The sequence below is a fragment of the Nerophis ophidion genome, linkage group LG21, assembly GCF_033978795.1.
Source record: "Nerophis ophidion isolate RoL-2023_Sa linkage group LG21, RoL_Noph_v1.0, whole genome shotgun sequence".
Classification (NCBI taxonomy): domain Eukaryota; kingdom Metazoa; phylum Chordata; class Actinopteri; order Syngnathiformes; family Syngnathidae; genus Nerophis; species Nerophis ophidion.
In genome coordinates, this window is record NC_084631.1 from 23,362,700 (window position 1) to 23,378,963 (window position 16,264).

Here is a 16,264-nt window from a genome sequence, read left to right on the forward strand (position 1 = left end):
GTTGTTACACCCTCCGACAACACACCGACGAGTCATGATGTCTCCAAGATACCGGAAAACAGTCGAAAAAATTTAAAATAACAGCTGATTTGACTTGGTGTGTGTAATGTGTTTGAGAAAATTGCGGGTCGTTTCAAGATGTGATGTCACGGATGTCATTGCTCCGACAGGCGAACATTTGAAAGGCGTTTAAATCGCCAAATTCACCCTTTTAGAGTTCGGAAATCGGTTAAAAAACATAAGGTTCTTTTTTCTGCAACATCCAGGTATATATTGACGCTTACATAGGTCTAGTTATAATGTTCCCCTTTAAATAAAACAAAATACAAACTCAACAAATATTAACTGCATTTATTGAACCTAATTTTAGTTGAATACATTGTTTATTACATAAAGGTCTGGGGACATACATATAAAACAATATCCATAACACAAAAGAGTAATAAAAATAACTATTACAATGTGTGATCAAGACCCAACAACAAGTAAATGATCTTGTATAAAACAACTGCTCAAATGATGTATAAAGAAAATAATAATATGCTTCCAGAAGTGGTCCGGAAGATGTTTCAGATAGGGAACCAGTAAATATGAACAAAGAGGGATTTATGTGTACTCAAAAGCAAAAAGGTTTGTACACATGTAAAACAAATATGTGTATCATACAAAGGAATTCATCTATGGAATCATTTACAATTAGAAATGAAAATACATAATACTTCATTATTTCAAAAACCTTTATAAAAACACTATTATGAGTTATGTACAACAGTTTGTTTTAATATATGTATATACATATGTATTTATACATGTTTATACATATACATATATATAGATGTAAGTATATATAGATGCATATACCTGTGAGTGTGTGTGTATATATATATCTATATATATATCTATATATATATAGATATATATCTATATATATATATAGATATATATATATACATATCAAATATTTCTGTCACAATTTTTATTTATTCTCTTGTAAAAAAAAAGTATACAATATGTTATATTAATGCATGTGCTTGACTGACACAAACACTAAATATATTCTATAACTGTTAGCAATTTAACAAGTATGTTACACACATACACATATGATGCCACATGTTATATAATCCTGTCAGTCGTGACAGTTGAGGTCAGATCATGCAGCTTCATTTGCTGCTGCTACTCTCACCAGCACACTTGTGTTTCTTACACTGATACTTATAAGAGAATTTTTCATCACACACACTGCAACTAAACACCTTCTCTCCTGTGTGTGTTCTCATGTGTTCCTTAAATTTTTGTTTTTGTACAAAGCCTTTACCACAGATTGAACAGGTAAAAGGTTCTTCACCGGTGTGTAATAGGGTGTGTCTTTTTAAACATTGATTTTGTGTAAACCGTTTATCACAGATTGAACAAGAAAAAGGTTTTTCTCCAGTGTGCATTCTCATGTGTATTTTCAAATATTGACCTTGTATAAAACCTTTATCACAGACTGAACAGGAAAAAGGTTTCTCTCCAGTATGTATCTTCATGTGTTTTGTCAAATTGTTACTTTGAACAAAACTTTTACCACATACTGAACAGGTATAGGGTTTTTTTCCAGTGTGTGTTCCCATGTGTATTTTCAAACACTGACTTTGTGTGAAACTTTTACCGCAGACTGAACAAGAAAAAGGTTTTTCTCCGGTGTGTGTTCTCATGTGTACTTTCAAATATTGACCTTGAATAAAACTTTTACCGCAGACTGAACAAGAAAAAGGTTTTTCTCCAGTGTGCATTCTCGTGTGTATTTTTAAATACTGTTTATTCGCAAAATCCTTACCGCAGATTGAGCAGGAATAGAGTTTTTCTCCAGTGTGCGTTTGCATGTGTTCTTTCAAAGTATTTTTCCGTGCAAAACCTTTACCACATTCTGAGCAGGAAAACGGTTTTTCTCCTGTGTGTTTTCGCATGTGTGTTTTCAGATAACTAGGTTGTTTGAAGGTTTTGCCACAGTGAGAACATATCAAGGGTGTGTTGTCAGTGTGACATGTCTTATCAGCTTTAGAGTCTTCATCATCAATGTCAGGAGAGTGTGACGTTGTGACGTCACTATCTGATAGTGGAGATAAGAGCTTGTCTGCTTGTGATCCTCTACAGTGGTCTCCATCAGCTTCTGTTGTCATGTGTTGAGTTGACCTGCTGCTTGGAGGCTCTGCCTCTCTTTTGTTCACATTTTCACCTTTGACCTCATCATCTTCACTCTTTATCATCACACCAATCAATGGCATCTTGGTGACATCAAACTCCTTCAGTCCTTCAAGATGCTCTCCCTCCTGACTGATCCTGTGTTCCTCCTCTTCCTCTTTAAAGTGAGGGGATTTTGGCTCCTCTTCTTCCTTTTTAAGGTGTGGGGTCACTGGCGCCTCCTCTTCCGCTTTAACATGGAATGTCAGTGGGTCCTCCTCTTCCTTTTGAAGATGCCGGTTCTGCGGTGCCTCCTCTTTGTCTTTAAAGTGGGGGGTCAGTGTGTCTTTCTCTTCATCTTTAATGTGGGAGGGCAGCAGCTCCTCATGCTCCATTTTGAAGCTCCACTCCTCCTGCTCTGGGAGAAGATGTTCTTCACAGATGTCTGCAAGACACATGTGTCCAAATTTGCTTATTCACGTGAGGCATTCAGAATGTTTACATGTACTAGAGAAAAAACAAGTTATTGCATTAACTGGCTCTGAATATCCATGGGTGACAAACATTTTACATTATTCGCAGGAAAAGAAGACAATGCTGGAGCGGGGGGGCTTTTACTAGTGTCGTCATATTTGTTTAATCTGGAGCCAGAAGATGTTTAAAGAGGACACTATGTACAGTGGGGCAAAAAATTATTTAGTCAGCCACCGATTGTGCAAGTTCTCCCACTTAAAATGATGACAGAGGTCTGTAATTTTCATCATAGGTACACTTCAACTGTGAGAGACAGAATGTGAAAAAAAAATCCAGGAATTCACATTGTAGGAATTTTTTAAGAATTTATTTGTAAATTATGGTGGAAAATAAGTATTTGGTCAACCATTCAAAGCTCTCACTGATGGAAGGAGGTTTTGGCTCAAAATCTCACGATACATGGCCCCATTTATTCTTTCCTTAACACAGATCAATCGTCCTTTCCTTTTAGCAGAAAAACAGCCCCAAAGCATGATGTTTCCACCCCCATGCTTCACAGTAGGTTTGGTGTTCTTGGGATGCAACTCAGTATTCTTCTTCCTCCAAACACGACGAGTTGAGTTTATACCAAAAAGTTCTATTTTGGTTTCATCTGACCACGTGACATTCTCCCAATCCTCTGCTGTATCATCCATGTATCCATTTTGGTATAAACTCAACTCGTCGTGTTTGGAGGAAGAAGAATACTGAGTTGCATCCCAAGAACATCAAACCTACTGTGAAGCATGGGGGTAGAAACATCTTGCTTTGGGGCGGTTATTCTGCTAAGGGGACAGGACGATTGATCCGTGTTAAGGAAAGAATGAATGGGCCATGTATCGTGAGATTTTGAGGCAAAACCTCCTTCCGTCAGTGAGAGCTTTGAATAGTTGACCAAACACTTATTTTCCACCATAATTTACAAATAAATTCTTTAAAATTTCTACACTGAATTCCTGGATTTTTTTTTCACATTCTGTCTCTCACAGTTGAAGTGTACCTATGATGAAAATTACAGACCTCTGTCATCATTTTAAGTGGGAGAACTTGCACAATCTGTGGCTGACTAAATACTTTTTTGCCCCACTATATACCCTTTGTTTGCTAAAATGCCTTTTTGACGGCATTGCAAAAATGACTCAATGTGTCGAGTTCTATCTTTGATTAATTCTGAAAATGTTGGCTTTTTAATAGATTATATGATTAATCTTGTGATACCTCCACATTGGTGCCTGTCTGTCTCTGTGTGTGTTCTCGTATTTTTACCCTTCTTGAGACATCAACAAAGAAATGTGTGTTCTCGTATTTCTACCCTTCTTGAGACATCAACAAAGAAAAGTACCTTCCATATGAGGAGCGGTGAACAAGTTAGGACATAAATCATGGTCCCAATACAGAAAACCATTGCATCTAATAGAGAATGTCTCATTTGCAACCTTGGTAGTGAAATCTATACAAATTAGGGTGGTCCCAAAAAGGAGGGATTTTTTAAATTGACTGGGTGTCTGTTTTAAAAGTGCTTCCTCTGTGGTCAACAAATGAAATAACAAGTGTGTGGGCAAATTTGAAGTGCTCCCCTTCTGGCCAACATATGTAATAACACGTGTTCGTAAAAAATTGAAATGCGCCCCCCCTTAGGCCAAAATTAATAAAAAAAATATGTATATAGCGACATACTGTAATAACTTGAAGTAAATAATAGATTAAAAAACAATTACAAACAAAAAACTAAAATAAATTAACTAAAATCAGTCTCTCACAATGTGTCAACTTGTTTCTTATAAAATTGGGAATAATTTATCATTATTTCAGTTTCTGTAATATTGCAATATTGTAAAATTACTATTTTATGTAAAAAAAAATACTTTTGAATGCAAGATGGTGACATTTGTCACAATGTTATCTTTTTTTTGTTGTTCTTGTGAAATAGTGACATTTTTTGGAGTAAAATTATGACATTTGACATCATTTTGCCAGGTAAAATTCAGATTATTATATTAATATTGCCAAACATTTTAAAGTTTTCTTATAAAATTGTGACTTTTGTCAAGTAAAATTACTGCTCTTTTCAATAAAATTGGCCAAATTTTAAGCATTTTTTGAAAAATTGCGACTGTTATTGAGTAAAATTCCAGCTTTTATCATAAGACTGCACAAATGTTTTCAGTTTTTCTTGTAAAATGTTGACTTGCATTGCCAAAAATCTAAGTTTTTCTTGTGAAATTGTGACCTTTTTCTTGTGACATTCCAACTCATTGTTCACAACAATCTTTTTCCTATTTGCATAGTATGTATATCTTAATAATGTTGTAAATGCACATCTTTATATATCTAAAAAGGGTGATCCTAAAGAGGTTGGCCTTTTTTGGAGGTCTCAAGAAGGTAACAAATACAAATAATTGCGCATAAAAGTGCCTTTTTTCCGGCATTGCAAATTGACGCTGCTTTAAAAAAAACTTGAATTGATGTAGACAAAATTTAGCTGGCTGACTTTAGCTAAAAAGATAGTTATTTTTCACAAAGCTTTGTCTCACTCTTTTAGGATTAAATAAGCTCTGCTTCTTCCTACTCCTTTTCGGACGTGCTGTAATGAAACAACTGAAAATGTGTGATGAATTACATTGTATCGTATGCATGTTCAAAATAAACTGAAATCGAACTGAACTTCCGCCCCGGAAAAGCACGAATGATTACTTCTAGACTATTGTCGACAAATATAATTATCTCCAACAGATTTTCTTGTCAACATTTGTCATCTAATCGCTGCAGCCATAGTACATACGCTGTCTGGCCAGCTGTGTACAAAAAAATCATGAAATAACACTTCACAGATACTGTAATATAATTGTCCACATTTTTCAGTCAGTACAAATTGGTATCCTATCGCAGTGTTTTTCAACCACTGTGCCGTGGTACACTACTGTACCTTGAAATATTGTCTGGTGTGCCGTGGGATATTATGTAATTTTACCTAATTGGGTTAAATATATTTTTTGCAAACCAGTAATTATAATCCGCAAATGTGCCGTTGTTGAGTGTCCGTGCCTGTTAGAGCTTGGCAGAGTAACCGTGTAATACTCTTCCACATCAGTAGGTGTCCACAGGGAGATAATTGCTTTGTAGATGTCGGGAACATGGTTTGTCGTCATGACAATAGGCGGGAGGCAGCGTGTCGGAAAAAGGTATATCTAATGCTTAAACCATAAATAAACAAAAGGCGAGTGCCGCTATCAAAAAAGGCATTGAAGCTTAGGGATGGCTATGCAAAACGAAGCTAAAACTGAACTGGCTGCAAAATAAACCAAAACATAATGCTGGACGACAGCAAAGACTTACAGCGTGTGGAGCAGACGGCGTCCACAAAGTACATCCGTACATGACAATCAACAAAATAGGAGCTCAAGACAAGAACTAAAAACGACACACAGGAAAACAGAAAAAAACTCCAAATAAGTCAGGGCGTGATGTGACAGGTGGTAACAGTACACCTACTTTGAGACCAGAGCGATAGTGATGCATGCTTGGTTATGGTTTGAATTGTATCCAACAATTGCGAGAACGACTTTTTACTGTCAATATAGGCTGCTGAGTTTCATTTTTTTTTTTAAGTTTTCTGCTGGGGCTGTGCCTCCGCATTTTTTCAATGAAAAAAATGTGCTTCGGCTCAGAAAAGGTTGAAAAAAACTGTCATATCGCATTTTTGTGTATTCCAAACTCTTTTATGGCTAATACCGTAGTATGCTAGAAAAAAGTTTCTCAGTGTCTGCTCTTACAATAACAATGTTGCTACAGGTTGGTTATGGAACGTGAATGAAGTATCGGTGACGGTTTTTCAGTGCATATTTAAAGGCATTTATAGGTAGACTTGATTGCTATCATTAGCTGCACTGCTAGCCACCAATAATAACAAGCCAATTTTTCATATTTTGGAAAGCGCACAAAAAAAGGTCTTCTTGTTTCTCTTAATGATTGTGAACAATAGGCAAACTCTTTTTAAAAAAAAAAATGCAGGTTCACCTTAAGATTAATAAATACACACATTGATACATAAATGTTTATATTTATCAAACTTTGTAAAACACTTCCGCATGGACCAAATGAAACGTCGGCTTTTATGGTTGTCGGATACGGCTTTATCACACACGCACATGCACATAAAAAGTAGTCCCAGAGACGTCAACAACTGAAAATGTGCAACATTATCTCGTGTTTTTAAGTTTACCTAACAACACTGCTCAGTGGCACTGTGGTTAGAGTGTCCGCCCTGAAATCGGTCCTGAGTTCAAACCCAGGCCGAGTCATACCAAAAGACTATAAAAATGGGACCCATTACCTCCCTGCTTGGCACTCAGCATCAAGGGGTTGGAATTGGGGGTGAAATCACCAAAATGATTCCCGAGCGCGACCACCGCTGCTGCTCACTGCTCCCCTCACCTCTCAGGGGGTGGAACAAGGGGATGGGTCAAATGCAGAGAGTAATTTCACCACGCCTAGTGTGTGTGTGACTATCAGTGCTACTTTAACCTAACAGAACATGAAATTATTTACGTCAGACGTGTGTGCGTCCTTTGACACGCCTGGGCCATTAAAACAACATTCAGAATTCAAACTAGGGTAATTATTGGCAGGTTTTTTTTACCAGTAGAGACATAATGACGAAGGAAGATTTAAAAATATAACTTATGGTAGTTAACATGATTATTACATGTATGTGTATATTAATGTACTTTCATTTGTGTGCTTTCCTTTAGAGGAGGGGTGTCAAACGTACGGCCGGAGGGCCGAGTCAGGCCCGCAAACAGGTTTTATCTGGCCCGCGGGATGAGGTTGCTAAGTATAAAAATTAACCTGACATTTTTTAATGAAATACACTGCTGTTCTAAATATGTCCACTAGATGTTGCAATAGCAATTCTTTGTATCTTTGTAGATCATGGGTGTCAAACTCCGGCCCGTGGGCCAAATTTGGCCAACCGTGTAATTTAATTTGGCCCTTGAGGCAATATCAAATTAACATTAGAGCTGGCCCGCCGGTATTATAACACCGCATTCACCGCTAATACTCATACTTACCAACCCTCCCGATTTTCCTGGGAGACTCCCGAATTTCAGTGCCCTTGCCGAAAATCACCCGGGGCAACCATTCTCCCGAATTTCTCTCGATTTCCACCCAAACAACCTCATTGGGGACGTGCCCCCAAGGCACTGCATTCAACGTCCTCTACAACCTGTCGTCCCGTCCGCTTTTTCCCCATCCCAACATTGTGTCGCCCCAGTCACATACTATATGCGGACTTTACACACAAACAAGTGAATGCAAGCATACTTGGTCAACCGCCATACAGGTCACACTGAGGGTGGCCGTATAAAAAACTTTAACACTGTTACAAATATGCGCCACACTGTGAACCCACACCAAACAAGAATGACAACCACATTTAGGGAGAACATTCGCACCGTAACCCAACATAAACAGAACAGAACAAATTACCCAGAATCCCTTGCAGCACTAACTCTTCCAGGATGCTACAATATTTGAAAATCGATTTTGCATGTCACTATAAAGTTATACAAGCCTTGCTCATTCAATATTCAATGCAAAACTTGTTTGGGTCCCAATTGACAAACTAGTGAGCATCCTGGATGATGCCAGTCACCCTCTGCATAGCGTTATCAGTAGACACAGGAGCCTGTTCAGTTCTAGACTGCTTCATCCCAAGCGCAGGACTAATAGACTCAAAAACTCCTTTGTCCCACACGCCATTAGACTGTACAACTCCTCGCTGGGGCAGGGGGCGGAGGGTACTAGGATGACAGGGGATGCAAAACAATAACAGTGCAATACGTTTTCATAACATGGTCACTACTGCCTACTTTGTCTTGTGATATTCTTATTTTACTGTTATATTTTTATTCCCATTGTTGCTTTTTAGTTTTTATTCTTATTGTACTGCGATGAGGTGGCGACTTGTCCAGGGTGTACCCTGCCTTCCGCCCGATTGTAGCTGAGATAGGCGCCAGCGACCCCCCGCGACCCCGAAAGGGAATAAGCGGTAGAAAATGGATGGATTCTTATTGTAATATACTCTATTTTGTTTTCATTTAAACCCCCATTATTTACTTTTTACTTTTATTTAAATTGATCTCAACTCTGTACACTGCTGCTGGAATTTTAATTTTCCTGAAGGAACTCTCCTGAAGGAATCAATAAAGTACTATCTATTAAAAGGTTAAATTAATCAACCTTGGCCCACGGCTTTGTTCAGTTGAAAATTTTGGCCCACTCTGTATTTGAGTTTGACACCCCCATTGTAGATGATGCTACATATTTACAAAAAAAAAAACATATGATGTTAGTGCACCAGTCGAGGAAAAAGATCAAACTACATAAATAACATACTGTAGTTTGTTTTTGATGTACCGTATTTCCTTGAATTGCCGCCGGGGCGCTAATTAATTTAAAACCTTTTCTCACTCCTGCGCTTACCAAAGGCATGCGGTAAAAGTAAGCATGTGCTAATTATTTTAATACCTCTTCTCACTTAGGCACTTACCAAAGGTATGCAGTAAAAGTTTGAATAGCTCTTAATCTTCTTCCTTTTATGCGATTTCAAATTACCAGTATTGAAATCAGCCTCCTCCATTTTGAAAATGACGACAGGGGAAGTGTCACTCGGTCACAAGTTTGACCAGGCGGTAATACTAAGCATGCGCTAATTATTTTGGGAAGTGAGTTTGACCCGGCAGTAATTCAAGGCAGGCGCATACTATATGCCCTGCGGCAATTCAAGGAAATACGTTTTTTTGTTTGTTTATATTGATAGATTGAAAATTAACACCAATGTGTTGACTGATGAACATTATCACATAATTTATTCAGAAAATATAAATAACGACAGGTAAAGATAGAACACTATTAACCGCAACATGTAAGTTTGAAAAAACCCAACAACATTATGATTTGTACAATTTAAATGTGCGTGTTCTATTTTTAAACAAAGAAAACAATCTGAAGTCGTCTTTATTTTTAAGTTATCATGCCGTGATTTTACCAGTCCGGCCCACTTGGGAGTAGATTTTTTTTCCACGTGGCCCGCGATCTAAAATGAGTGTGACACCCCTGCTTTAGATTAACTTCATTTTGGACAACATCAATAAATAATTTGTTGTTCATCTTGAAGGAATGTTTACTCATCTGCCAAAATGCATTTGAAAATTTAAGAAAAATACATTAATTTTAAAAAAGCCCCTTAGCTATTATGCAAATTATAATGATTAAAACTTTTATTAGTAGATTGCACAGTACAGTACATATTCCTTACAATTGACCACTAAATGGTAACACCCGAATATTTTTTTCAACTTGTTTAAGTCGGGGTCCAACGATGTATGCTTAATACTGCTGCGCCATCGACAATGCCGTTGTTCTAGAAGGACATCGATGTTACCTGCACCTTATGTAACATGATCCAGAGACTGTTTACCACCTGTTTTGGACTTGTGAAAGCATTCGATCATTATGGCAAGGAGGCATCTGTCGCTTCATCCTGGACAATATTCATGACATGTGTGCTTTGTTTGGATTTACACTGTATGAAAAGCAATTTGAAAATGAATTCTACATTTGCAAACTCATTACACTATTGGCTAAATTTTATATTCATTGTTGTAAGTTTCTCAAAACCCGAACTGTTTTTTGTGCCTTTAAAAAAGAATTAGACCTCTACGTTAAACACTCTCTACCATGAATTTATCAACGTGGACCCTGACTTAAACAAGTAGAAAAACTTATTTGGGTGTTATCATTTAGTGCTCAATTGTACGGAATATGTACTGTACTGTGCAATCTACTAATAAAAGTCTCAATCAACCAATCAACCTCTAACAAGCAAAAAGCTTTGAAAACGATGATGCTGGGTTCCAAATTTAAATGATTTACAGAAATTGGGTGAGCCTATGGCTTTGCACTTTGTTTACCATGAATTGATTAACGTGGACCCCGAATTAAACAAGTTGAAAAACTTATTGGGGTGTTACCATTTAGTGGTCAATTGTACGGAATATGTACTGTACTGTGCAATCTACTAAGTTTCAATCAATCAATCAATCAACATATATACATATATTTTGCATTCTATTTTATTAAGTTTGCAACCCCCTGGCGCTGTTTTGTACTGTTGTTGTACTTATTTTGATTATTATTATTCCTCGATTCTTTCTTCTTTCTTTCTTAGTTTATTTCGAACCTGAGCACATTTACAACACAATACATCACACAGTTTCATATCACCTCACATCACATCATGTCCGAAAAGGAGTAGGAAGAAGCAAAGCTTATTTAATCCTACCCCTTTCCCACGTCAGAGCGCCCACAATATATACATTCATTTGCTGACTCTTTTTACAGTAAAATAGTAGAATGACATCCGTGAATGAGTAATACAACAGTTCTGAAACATGTAATCAATTAATTCAATCATTACCAACATACTGAGATGAAGAATATCTTATTTTCAATATGGTTGAAAGTGTTTCTCATTCTTCTTCTTTGTACTTTGTAAGCACTATTAATTTGAACAGCCTCTTAAACTGGAACATATCAGTAAAATGTTTAACTTATTTACTTAATCCATTCCATGATTTAATTCCACATACTGATATGCTAAAGATTTTAAGTGTTGTACGTGCATACAAATGTTTTGAATTAGATTTTCATCTAAGGTTATATTTCTCCTCATTAGTTGAGAAGAATTCTTGTACATTCTTTGGTAGCAGGTTATAATTTGCTTTGTACATCATTTTAGCTGTTTGCAATTTTATCAAATCAAATCATCATTTCATATTTTTGACTCAATAAATAAAGGGTTTGTATGTTCTCTATATCCAACATTATGTATTATTCTAATTGATCTTTTTCGTAACACAGTTAATGAATGCAGCGCACATTTGTAGTAGTTTCCCCATATTTCTGCACAATAGCTCAGATATGGTAACACTAGCGAACAGTAGAGAATATAAAGTGATTTTTGGTCCAGGACGTATTTTGCATTATTCATTATTGAAATGTTTTTTGCCACCTTATGTTGTATGTTTTGTATATGAGATTTCCAGTTCATTTTATCATAATTTTTACTCCCAAAAATCTGGTTTCTTTTACCCTTTCAATATTTACTCCGTCTATTTGTATTCCTGTCTGATGCTCTTTTTTACTGTTACCAAAACACATTATTTTATTTTTACTGAGATTCAAAGATAGTCTGTTTTTATCAAACTATTTTTTTTCATTTGTTCATTTCTTCCGTTATTATTTGTATTATATTCTGTGTGTTCTCTCCTGAACAGAAAGCAGTTGTGTTGTCTGCAAATAAAACTAACTTCAAGTCCTTTGTAACTTTACAAATGTCGTTTATATAAAGATTATAAACAATCTTGGTCCCAGTATTGATCCCTGGGGTACACCACAAGATATATCCAACCGTGTTGACATATTTTCACCCATCTTCACATATTGCTTCCTGTTGGTTAAATAGCTTCTTACCCAATTCAATACCAAATTTCTGATGCCATATCGTTCTAATTTTTGTATTAAAATATCATGATTAATTGTGTCAAATGCTTTTGTTAAATCCATGAATAATGCGGCTGCGCATTCTTTACTGTCTATTGCATTGGTAATTTCCTCCTATTTTGATTAATGCTATTGAAGTTAAGATATTTGCTCGAAATCCAAATTGATTCTCCACTTATGTTGATAAGTTGATCTAATCTGCTATTGAATATTTTTTCCATGATTTTGGAGAACTGTGGAAGTAATGAAACAGGTAATTCTTTGTAAATGTTACAGTTTATAAAATAAAAATAAACAATGCAGTTCTAATTATATACTATATTATTAATTGATTGTGTGCAAATTAAAATGTGATTTTATTTCGATGACCAACTATTTTACTTTCACTTCTTAACAAAACACCTGTGCAATGTCATGTTTTGGCTGCATGCTTAAAGCTGTGAGCTTATTTTCTGTCCCTGCAGAGTTCCTGATATCCATATTTCTAACACTACAAACGTTTCTCCAACAGCCAGTTAATCGCCGATTCACCAACACTCTCATCGTTGCTTTTTCACATATTTTCCTCACAATCACGACACTTTATACTCACACTTGATCTCTGCTTAGCGATGTGTTGATCACCCGGTCGTCTCTTTGTTAGCAGCTAACAAGCTAAGCTAGCATGCCAGCTAAGCCTGAGAAGAGAAGCTTCAAAGTTCACTGAGACGAGTTGAGTTGATCCTGACACGAACAATTAATAAAGTTTAGTTTTTAAATCGATGAAAAAATACGTATTAGGGTAAACAATGAAGGAAATGATGCAGCCTTAGAGAACACACTGCTACGTTGCGTGCCGAAGACATCTGATAAGAGCGACAGCCTACTGGCGCCGACGAGACGCGGAGCCGCCGTCTTGGAGTGGTGATCTGGGCCACGCAGTGCAATTCATTTGGCAGAAGCAATGAACTGTCAGGGCATTTAATCATTTTACCTCACTGAATATTCCCATATTAACGATGGGAAAATGCATTTTTAGACAATAGGATTTGCCTGAGTAGCAAGGAGTGGAAAATGGATTAGAAAGGACAGATTAAATACAATTATATATATATATATATATATATATATATAGTGTGTGTATATATGTGTATATATATATATATATATATATATATATATATATATATATATATATATATATATGTATGTAGATCTATCCATCCATCCATTTTTATACCGCTTGTCCCGTTCGGGGTCGCTGCGGAGCCTATCTCAGCTGCAGACAACATTCACACTCACATTCACACACTAGGGACAATTTAGTGTTGCCAATCAACCTATCTTCAGGTGCATGATTTTGGTGGTGGGAGAAAGCCGGAGTACCCGGAGGGAACCCACGCAGTCACGGGAAAACATGCAAACTCCACACAGAAAGATCATTATCATTAGACATTGGACATCCAAAACCAAACCTGACCCAGCAACACTCAGAACTGCGATAAACAGAGCAATTGAGAGAAGACACAAACACGACACAGAACAAACCAAAAGTAGTGAAACAAAAATGAATATTATCAACAACAGTATCAATATTAGTTTTAATTTCAGCATAGCAGTGATTAAAAATCCCTCATTGACATGATCATGTCTATCTGTGTTGGCCCTGCGATGAGGTGTCGACTTGTCCAGGGTGTACCCTGCCTTCCGCCCGATTGTAGCTGAGATAGGCGCAAGCGCCCCCCGCGACCCCACAAGGGACTAAGCGGTAGGAAATGGATGGATGGATGACATTATCATTAGACATTTATAAAAATAAAAAAAAAAGAACAATAGCGTCACGGTGGCTTACACTTGCACCGCATCTCGCTTGACAACACACTGTGTCCAATGTTTTCACATAGATAAAATAAGTAATATTTTTGGTTCGTTTAGTAGTTAAAACAAATTTACATTATTGCAATCAGTTGATAAAACATTGTCCTTCATAATTATGAAAGCTTTTTTAAAAAAAAAATCTACTACTCTGCTAGCATGTCAGCAGACTGGGGTAGAGCCTGCTGAAATCCTATGTATTGAATGAATACAGAATCGTTCTGAATCGGAAAAATATAGTTTTTGAATCGAGAATCGTGTTGAATCGAAAAAATCGATTTATAATCGAATCACGACCCCAAGAATCGATATTGAATCGAATCGTGGGACACCCAAAGATTTGCAGCCCTAATATATATATATATATATATATATATATATATATATATTTATATATGTATATATATATATATATATATATATATTTATATATATATATGTATATGTATGTATGTATGTATGTATGTATGTATGTATGTATGTATGTATGTATATATATATATATATGTATATATATATATGTATATGTATATATATATATGTATATATATATATGTATATATATATATATGTATATATATATATATGTATATGTATATATATATATGTATATATATGTATATATATATATGTATATGTATATATATATATATATATATGTATATATATATATGTATATATATATATATGTATATATATATATCTATTGATAACCTCACTAACAACTTTAACGACACCCTGCGCGAAACCATTGATAACATAGCACCGCTAAAGTTAAAAAAGGCTCCAAAAAAGCGCACCCCGTGGTTTACAGAAGAAACTAGAGCTCAGAAATTATTATGTAGAAAGCTGGAACGCAAATGGCGCACGACTAAACTTGAGGTGCACCATCAAGCATGGAGTGATGGTTTAATAACTTATAAACGCATGCTTACCTTAGCTAAAGCTAAATATTACTCAAATCTCATCCACCGTAATAAAAACGATCCTAAATTTTTGTTTAGTACGGTAGCATCGCTAACCCAACAAGGGACCCCTTCCAGTAGCTCAACCCACTCAGCTGATGACTTTATGCAATTCTTTAGTAAGAAAATTGAAGTAATTAGAAAGGAGATTAAAGACAATGCGTCCCAGTTACAACGGGGTTCTATTAACACTGATACGATTGTATATACGGCGGATACTGCCCTCCAAAATAGTTTCTCTCGTTTTGAGGAAATAACATTAGAGGAATTGTTACAACGTGTAAATGGAATAAAACAGACAACATGTTTACTTGACCCTCTTCCTGGGAAACTGATCAAGGAGCTGTTTGTATTATTAGGTCCATCAGTGCTAAATATTATAAACTTATCACTTTCCTCGGGCACTGTTCCCCTAGCATTCAAAAAAGCGGTTATTTATCCTCTTCTTAAAAGACCTAACCTCGATCCTGTCCTCATGGTAAACTACCGACCGGTGTCTCACCTTCCCTTTATTTCAAAAATCCTTAAAAAAAATTGTTACGGAGCAGTTAAATGAACACTTAGCATCTAACAATCTATGTGAAACGTTTCAATCCGGTTTCAGGGCAAATCACTCCACGGAGACAGCCCTCGCAAAAATGACTAATGATCTATTGCTAACGATGGATTCTGATGCGTCATCTATATTGCTGCTCCTCGATCTTAGCGCTGCTTTCGATACCGTCGATCATAATATTTTATTAGAACGTATCAAAACACAAATTGGTATGTCAGACTTAGCCCTGTCTTGGTTTAACTCTTATCTTACTGATAGGATGCAGTGTGTCTCCCATAACAATGTGACCTCGGACTACGTTAAGGTAACGTGTGGAGTTCCCCAGGGTTCGGTCCTTGGCCCTGCACTCTTCAGCATCTACATGCTGCCACTAGGTGACATCATACGCAAATACAGTATTAGCTTTCACTGTTATGCTGATGACACCCAACTCTACATGCCCCTAAAGCTGACCAACACGCCGGATTGTAGTCAGCTGGAGGCGTGTCTTAATGAAATTAAACAATGGATGTCTGCTAACTTTTTGCAACTCAACGCCAAAAAAACGGAAATGCTGATTATCGGTCCTGCTAGACACCGAACTCTATTTAATAATACAACTCTAACATTTGACAACCAAATAATTAAACAAGGCGACACGGTA

General features: G+C 36.4%; 1 protein-coding gene across 1 annotated transcript; it reads right to left on the reverse strand.

Annotated features, from left to right (window-relative positions):
- Positions 1-336: 336 nt before the first annotated feature.
- On the reverse strand, positions 337-13,151 carry LOC133539913 (gastrula zinc finger protein XlCGF57.1-like). Its single transcript, XM_061882246.1, has 2 exons — positions 12,839-13,151; positions 337-2,611 (listed from the first exon to the last, which is right to left on the reverse strand). The coding sequence occupies exon 2, from the start codon at positions 2,559-2,561 to the stop codon at positions 1,164-1,166; it is 1,398 nt and encodes a 465-aa protein (XP_061738230.1). The 5' UTR covers positions 2,562-2,611; positions 12,839-13,151; the 3' UTR covers positions 337-1,163.
- Between the last annotated feature and the right edge of the window lie 3,113 nt (positions 13,152-16,264).

What these genes read in the sequence shown, in the direction of transcription:
- LOC133539913 (XM_061882246.1), bottom strand. Translation starts at nt 2,561, where the DNA reads ATGGAGCATGAGGAGCTGCTGCCCTCCCACATTAAAGATGAAGAGAAA.